This window comes from Salmo salar, chromosome ssa06, assembly GCF_905237065.1.
Source record: "Salmo salar chromosome ssa06, Ssal_v3.1, whole genome shotgun sequence".
Taxonomy (NCBI): Eukaryota; Metazoa; Chordata; class Actinopteri; order Salmoniformes; family Salmonidae; genus Salmo; species Salmo salar.
In genome coordinates, this window is record NC_059447.1 from 94,144,981 (window position 1) to 94,153,577 (window position 8,597).

The 8,597-nt window shown below is 48.8% G+C and overlaps 1 protein-coding gene across 1 annotated transcript; it reads right to left on the reverse strand.

Moving 5' to 3' along the window:
• Positions 1-4,535: 4,535 nt before the first annotated feature.
• LOC123743343 (proline-rich protein 2-like) lies at positions 4,536-8,084 on the reverse strand. Its single transcript, XM_045719541.1, has 4 exons — positions 7,884-8,084; positions 5,112-5,336; positions 4,898-4,978; positions 4,536-4,808 (listed from the first exon to the last, which is right to left on the reverse strand). Exons 1-4 carry the CDS (start codon positions 8,082-8,084, stop codon positions 4,536-4,538), a joined length of 780 nt encoding a protein of 259 aa, XP_045575497.1.
• Between the last annotated feature and the right edge of the window lie 513 nt (positions 8,085-8,597).

Sequence of the window (8,597 nt, forward strand, 5' to 3'; positions counted from 1 at the left end):
TGTGAGTCTTTATGGGTAAGTCTTTAAGACCTGTGAGTCTTTCTGGGTAAGTCTCTAAGAGCTGTGAGTCTTTCTGGGTAAGTCTCTAAGAGCTGTGAGTCTTTCTGGGTAAGTCTCTAAGAGCTGTGAGTCTTTCTGGGTAAGTCTCTAAGAGCTGTGAGTCTTTCTGGGTAAGTCTCTAAGAGCTGTGAGTCTTTATGGGTAAGTCTCTAAGAGCTGTGAGTCTTTATGGGTAAGTCTTTAAGAGCCGTGAGTCTTTCTGTACATTTGCACAATATTCTTTTTCAAATTGTTCAAGCTCTGTCAAGTTGTTTGTTGATCATTACTAGACAGTCATTTTCAAGTCTTGCCATAGATTTTCAAGTCGATATAAGTCAAAACTGTAACTCGGCCACTCAGAAACATTCAATGCCGTTGTGGTAAGCACCTCCAGTGTATATTTGGCCTTGTGTTTCAGGTTATTGTCCAGCTGAAAGGTGAATTTGTCTCCCAGTGTCTGTTGGAAAGCGGACTAAACCAGATTCTATTCTAGCATTTTGCCTGTACTTAGCTCTATTCCGTTTATTTATATAAAAAATATAAAAAATATGACAAGCATACCCATAACATGATGCAGCCACCACTATGCTTGAAAATATGAAGAGAGGTACTCAGTGATGTGTTGTGTTGAATTTGCCCCGAACATAACACTTTGTATTCAGGACATAAAGTTACCGCATTTTTTGCAGTTTTACTTTAGTGTCTTGTTGCAAACAGGATGCATGTTTTGGGATATTTTTATTCTGTACAAGCTTCTTTATTTTCACTTTGTCATTTAGGTTAGTATTGTGGAGTAACTACAATGTTGTTAATCCATCCTTAGTTTTCTCCTATCACAGCCATTAAATTGTTTTTAAAGTCACCATTGGCCTCATGGTGAAATCCCTGAGTGGTTTCCTTCCTCTCCGGCAACTGAGTTAGGAAGGACGCCTGTATTTGTGTAGTGACTGGGTGTATTGATACACCATCCAAAGTGTAATTAATAACTTCACAGTGCTACAAAGGGATATTCAATGTCTGCTTTTTATTTACCCATCTACCTATAGGTGTCCTTCTTTCTGATCCATTGGAAAACTTCCCTTATATTTGTTTCAGGTAGAGATATGAGGTAGTCATTCAAAAATCATGTTAAACACTTTTTTTTTTTTGCACACAGTGTGAATAATGGTCTGGTGCTGTTTTTCATGGTTTGGGCTAGGCCCCTTAGTCCAGTGAAGGGAAATCTTAATGCTTGTCACTGCTGTCTGAAGAATGGGACCAAAGTGCAGCGTGTGTATCGTTCCACAAGTCCCAGCAGGTCTGGGACGTGCTACCTGTCCCAGACCTGCTGTCCCAGACCTGCTGGAACCCTGACATGTTCACCGGACGTGCTACCTGTCCCAGACCTGCTGGAACCCTGACCTGTTCACCGGACGTGCTACCTGTCCCAGACCTGCTGGAACCCTGACCTGTTCACCGGACGTGCTACCTGTCCCAGACCTGCTGTTTTCAACTCTCTAGAGACGGCAGGAGCAGTAGAGATACTCTCAACGATCGGCTATGAAAAAGCCAACTGACACTTACTCTTGTGTTAATGACTTGTTGCACCCTCGACAACTACTATGATTATTATTATTTGACCCTGCTGGTCATTTATGAACATTTGAACATCTAGGCCATGTGCTGTTATAATCTCCATCCGGCACAGCCAGAAGAGGACTGGCCACCCCTCAGAGCCTGGTTCCTCTCTACCCAGTACAGCCAGTAGAGGACTGGTCACCCCTCATAGCCTGGTTCCTCTCTACCACTGGCCTAGGTCTCAGCGGTTCCTCTCTACCCAGTACAGCCAGTAGAGGACTGGTCACCCCTCATAGCCTGGTTCCTCTCTTCCCAGTACAGCCAGTAGAGGACTGGCCACCCCTCAGAGCCTGGTTCCTCTCTACCCAGTACAGCCAGAAGAGGACTGGCCACCCCTCATAGCCTGGTTCCTCTCTACCCAGTACAGCCAGTAGAGGCTGCCCCCTCATAGCCTGGTTCCTCTCTAGGTTTCTTTCTAGGTTTTGGCCTTTCTAGGGAGTTTTTCCTAGCCACCGTGCTTCTACACCTGCATTGCTTGCTGTTTGGGGTTTTAGGCTGGGTTTCTGTACAACACTTTGAGATATCAGCTGATGTAAGAAGGGCTATATAAATAAATTTGATTTGATTATAACTGTGAAACTATGCAAGACATACAAATAAACTAATGAACAAAACAACAAACCGTGACGAAGAGGTGGAACATACACTTACTCAAAATAATCTCCCACAAACAACAGGTGGGGAAAAAAACAACAACTTAAATATGATCCCCAATTAGAGACAACGATGACCAGCTGCCTCTAATTGGAGATCATCCCAAAAAAACCAACAACATAGAAATACAACAACTAGAACCCCACATAGAAATACATAAACTAGACAAAACCCCCAACATAGAAATACAGAAACTAGAACCAACATAGACATAAATAAACTAGACAAAACCCCCCTGTCACGCCCTGACCTACTCTACCATAGAAAATAAAAGCTTTCTATGGTCAGGGCGTGACAACGCTACAGCATACAATGACATTCTAGACGATTCTGTGCTTTGTGGCAACAGTTTGGTGGAAGGCCCTTTCCTGTTTCAGCATGACAATGCCCCCGTGCACAAATCGAGGTCCATACAGAAATGGTTTGTCGAGATCAGTGTGGAAGAACTTGACTGACCAACACAGAACCCTGACCTCAACCCCATCGAACACCTTTGGGATGAATTGTATCGCCGACTATGAGCCAGGCCTAATCGCCTAATCGCCCAACGTCAATTCCCGACCTCACTAATGCAATTGTGGCTGAATGGAAGCAAGTCCCTGCAACAATGTACCAATATCTAGTGGAAAGCCTTCCCAGAAGAGTGGAGGCTGTTATAGCAGCAATGTTCCAACATCTAGTGGAAAGCCTTCCCAGAAGAGTGGAGGCTGTTATAGCAGCAATGTTCCAACATCTAGTGGAAAGCCTTCCCAGAAGAGTGGAGGCTGTTATAGCAGCAATGGAGGGGGGACCAACTCCATATTAATGACCCTGATGATGTTGGAACGAGATGTTTCGGGGATGAAAAGGGCTACAGACAGATCATGTTTTCCATCTGATCCTGCAACCTCCTCTGCATACACTCTGCTGCATACACGCTGCATACACTCTGCATACACGCTGCATACACGCTGCTTACACGCTGCTTACACTCTGCATACACGCTGCATACACTCTGCATACCTGCTGCAAACACGCTGCTTACACGCTGCATACACTCTGCTGCATACACTCTGCTGCATACACTCTGCTGCATACACTCTGCTGCATACACGCTGCATACACTCTGCATACATGCTGCAAACACGCTGCTTACACGCTGCATACACTCTGCATACCTGCTGCAAACACGCTGCTTACACGCTGCTTACACGCTGCATACCTGCTGCAAACACGCTGCATACACGCTGCAAACACTCTGCAAACACGCTGCTTACACGCTGCTTACACTCTGCAAACACGCTGCATACACGCTGCAAACACGCTGCAAACACTCTGAATACACGCTGAGTACACGCTGCATACACTCTGAATACACTCTGCATACACGCTGCTTACACGTAGGCTGTATGTCAGTGCTTGACTTGTGCCGGAGCTGTACAGAGCACCTATAACAGCACTCCAAGTTCACAGGGTCCTCTATCAAAAAACAAAGTCGAAGAAAGTACAGTATGAAGATAGTCAGAAACTGCTTCTCCAATAAAAAAAACAAGATCACACCTGTAGGCGATGTCATAAACTGGCGTAGTTCGTTTCGCGCCGAACTGCACATGTGCAGGACGTCAAATCAAAGGCACTACTTCGATGTAAAGTCGTTTTTTTTGTCAGTTTGTCACTTTCACTGGGGTTGAAGTAATAACATGTTCAACTACTGAAGACATTGGATCCAATCTAGTTTGTGCCTTTTTAGATTTACAAGAAAATTAACAACTAAGGAGTTATTATTATTTTTTTTTTTTACTTCTCTCATTGACTTCTCAAACCCCGCGCTGATCTGTTTGGTCTGTTTCGCTAAGCGTTCCCCGGAAGTCCGCCGATGTTGCGCCTCCGGGTTTAGAAACGGTGACAAATTAGCCTATCGCTGGCCCAGAATCAAACACCGAGGCAAGAAACAAGTTGATCAATAAGGAATGAAGGCAAGATCTGCATTGAATAGCAATGGGGAGTGAGCATTCATTTCCTTATTCCGCTTTGTTCAAATTGATTTGATGCTAGTCTTGTGAATCTGTGCATGACCAGAAGGCTGTTAGAGATTGCGCAGATATTCGCATCATGTGCTGTTTCCAAGTTGTCAAATTAGGATTTGTAAAGGTCATGAAAAGTCATGGCAATATGTGTTATTGTAATTCATATAGGCACACTTTTAAAAATACAATCAACCACTTTAAAAAATGACATATCAGCAGTTATAGGAATGACCTTTCAGCGCACGTCTGTGTGTGCTGGGAGGGGGCTACTGGGAGGGGGCCGTTGGGAGGGGGGCTACTGGGAGGGGGCCGTTGGGAGGGGGCCACTGGGAGGGGGCCGTTGGGAGGGGGTCGTTGGGAGGGGGCTACTGGGAGGGGGGCCGTTGGGAGGGGGCCACTGGGAGGGGGCCGTTGGGAGGGGGTCGTTGGGAGGGGGCCACTGGGAGGGGGTCGTTGGGAGGGGGCCACTGGGAGGGGGTCGTTGGGAGGGGGCTACTGGGAGGGGGCCACTGGGAGGGGGCTACTGGGAGGGGGCTACTGGGAGGGGGGCCACTGGGAGGGGGCTACTGGGAGGGGGCTACTGGGAGGGGGCCGTTGGGAGGGGGGCTACTGGGAGGGGGCCGTTGGGAGGGGGCCACTGGGAGGGGGCCGTTGGGAGGGGGCTACTGGGAGGGGGCCGTTGGGAGGGGGGCTACTGGGAGGGGGCTACTGGGAGGGGGCTACTGGGAGGGGGCCACTGGGAGGGGGGCTACTGGGAGGGGGCTACTGGGAGGGGGGCCGTTGGGAGGGGGCTACTGGGAGGGGGCCGTTGGGAGGGGGGCTACTGGGAGGGGGCCACTGGGAGGGGGCTGTTGGGAGGGGGCTGTTGGGAGGGGGCTGTTGGGAGGGGGCCGTTGGGAGGGGGCTACTGGGAGGGGGCCGTTGGGAGGGGGCCGTTGGGAGGGGGGCTACTGGGAGGGGGCTACTGGGAGGGGGCCGTTGGGAGGGGGCTACTGGGAGGGGGCTACTGGGAGGGGGCCACTGGGAGGGGGCCGTTGGGCCCCCTCCCACACAAATGGTCAGATGAAGCAGATGCTAAACTACAGGACTGTTTTGCTATCACAGACTGGAATATGTTCCGGGATTCTTCCGATGACATTGAGGAATACACCACCTCAGTCACTGGCTTTATCAATAAGTGCATTGAGGACGTCGTCCCGACAGTGACTGTACGTACATACCCCAACCAGAAGCCATGGATTACAGGCAACATTCGCACTGAGCTAAAGGGTAGAGCTGCCGCTTTCAAGGTGCGGGACTCTAACCAGGAAGCTTACAAGAAATCCCCCTATGCCCTGCGACGAACCATCAAACAGACAAAGCGTCAACACAGGACTAAGATCGAATAGTACTACACCGGCTCCGACGCTCGTCAGATGTGGCAGGGCTTGCAAACTATTACAGACTACAAAGGGAAGCACAGCCGCGAGCTGCCCAGTGACACGAGCCTACCAGATGAGCTAAATCACTTCTATGTTCGCTCCGAGGCAAGCAACACTGAGGCATGCATGAGAGCATCATCTGTTCTGGACGACTGTGTGATCATGCTCTCCGTAGCCGACGTGAGTAAGACCTTTAGACAGGTCAACATACACAAAGCTGCGGGGCCAGATGAATTACCAGGATGTGTGCTCCGGGCATGTGCTGACCAACTAGCAGGTGTCTTCACTGACATTTTCAACATGTCCCTGATTGAGTCTGTAATACCAACATGCTTCAAGCAGACCACCATAGTCCCCTGTGCCCAAGAACACAAAGGTAACCTGCCTAAATGACTACCGACCCGTAGCACTCACGCCTGTAGCCATGAAGTGCTTTGAAAGGCTGGTAATAGCTCACATCAACACCATTATCCCAGAAACCCTAGACCCACTCCAATTTGCATACCGCCCAAACAGATCCACAGATGATGCAATCTCTATTGCACTCCACGCTGCCCTTTCCCACCTGGACAAAAGGAACACCTATGCGAGAATGCTGTTAATTGACTACAGCTCAGCGTGCAACACCATAGTGCCCTCAAAGCTCATCACTAAGCTAAGGATCCTGGGACTAAACACCTCCCTCTGCAACTGGATCATGGACTTCCTGACAGGCCGCCCCCAGGTGGTGAGGGTAGGTAGCAACACATCTGCCACGATGATCCTCAGCACTGGAGCTCCCCAGGGGTGCGTGCTCAGTCCCCTCCTGTACTTCCTGTTAATCCACGACTGCATGGCCAAGCACGACTCCAACACCATCATTAAGTTTGCTGATGACACAACAGCGGTAGGCCTGATCACCGACAACGATGAGACAGCCTATAGGGAGGAGGTCAGAGACCTGGCCGGGTGGTGCCAGAATAACAACCTATCCCTCAATGTAACCAAGACTAAGGAGATGATTGTGGACTACAGGAAAAGGAGGACCGAGTACGTCCCCATTCTCATCGACGGGGCTGTAGTGGAGCAGGTTGAGAGCTTCAAATTCCTTGGTGTCCACATCAACAACAAATTAGAAATGTCCAAACACACAAATGACAGTCGTGAAGAGGGCACGACAAAGCCTATTCCCCTTCAGGAAACTAAAAAGATTTGGCATGGGTCCTGAGATCCTCAAAAGGTTCTACAGCTGCAACATCGAGAGCATCCTGACCGGTTGCATCACTGCCTGGTATGGCAATTGCTCAGCCTCCGACCACAAGGCACTTCAGAGGTTAGTACGTACGGCCCAGTACATCACTGGGGCTAAGCTGCCTGCCATCCAGGACCTCTACACCAGGCGGTGTCAGAGGAAGGCCCTAAAAATTGTCAAAGACCCTAGCCACCCCAGTCATAGACTGTTCTCTCTACTATCGCATGGCAAGCGGTACCGGTGTGCCAAGTCTAGGACAAAAAGGCTTCTCAACAGTTTTTACCCCCAAGCCATAAGACTCCTGAACAGGTAACCAAATGGCTACCCGGACTATTTACATTGTGTGCCCCCCCCCTACTACTCTCTGTTTATCATATATGCATAGTCACTTTAACTATACATTCATGTACATACTACCTCAATTGGGCCGACTAACCAGTGCTCCCGCACATTGGCTAACCGGGCTATCTGCATTGTGCCCCCCCCCCCAACCCCTCTTTTACACTACTGCTACTCTCTGTTCATCATATATGCATAGTCACTTTAACCATATCTACATGTACATTCTACCTCAATCAGCCTGACTAACCGGTGTCTGTATGTAGCCTCGCTACTCTTATTTTGAAATGTGTTTTTAATGTTGTTTTATTTCTTTACTTACCTACACACACACACACACACACACACGCACGCACGCACGCACGCACGCACGCACGCACGCACGCACGCACACACACACACACACACACACACACACACACACACACACACACACACACACACACACACACACACACACACCTTTTTTTCCCCGCACTGTTGGTTAGAGCCTGTAAGTAAGCATTTCACTGTAAGGTCTACACCTGTTGTATTCGGCGCACGTGACAAATAAACTTTGATTTGATTTGATTTGACTGGGTCGTTGGGACTTGGTCGTTGGGACTGGGTCGTTGGGACTGGGTCGTTGGGACTTGGTCGTTGGGACTGGGTCATTGGGACTGGGTCGTTGGGACTGGGTCGTTGGGACTTGGTCGTTGGGACTGGGTCGTTGGGACTGGGTCGTTGGGACTGGGTCGTTGGGAGGGGGTCGTTACCCAAGGAGAGAGAGCAGGGCATTTCAGCAGCAGGTATAAATAATGACAGACAACAGACTAACTAGATGGTCAAATCAAGACGTAATTTGTCGTAGTTATCTCGCAAGTGACCTATATTTAAACTAAGCTTTAATAATGTCGTTGTTGCCTTTCCACCGGCACCGTAGAGCCTAATAAATCTGCATCGTTGGAAAGCTGGGATTCCCCTTACTAATGTAACGGCCCGGGCCATAGAGAGGGGTTTTTTTTTTTCTTTATTTTGGTTAGGCCAGGGTGTTTACATTGGGTGGGCGTTCTACGTTCCTTTCCTAGGTTTTTTGTATTTCTTTGTTTTGGGCCGTGTGTGGCTCCCAATCAGGCACAGCTGAAGTTCGTTGTTGCTGATTGTGAGTCACACTTTAAGGAGCATGTTTTTCCGTTTGGGTTTTGTGGGTAATTGTTTCTGTTTAGTGTTTTGCACCTGACAGGACTGTTTGGCTGTCAGTTTTCTCGTTTTGTTTTGTATAGTGTTCTTTCGTCTATTAAATATTCAATG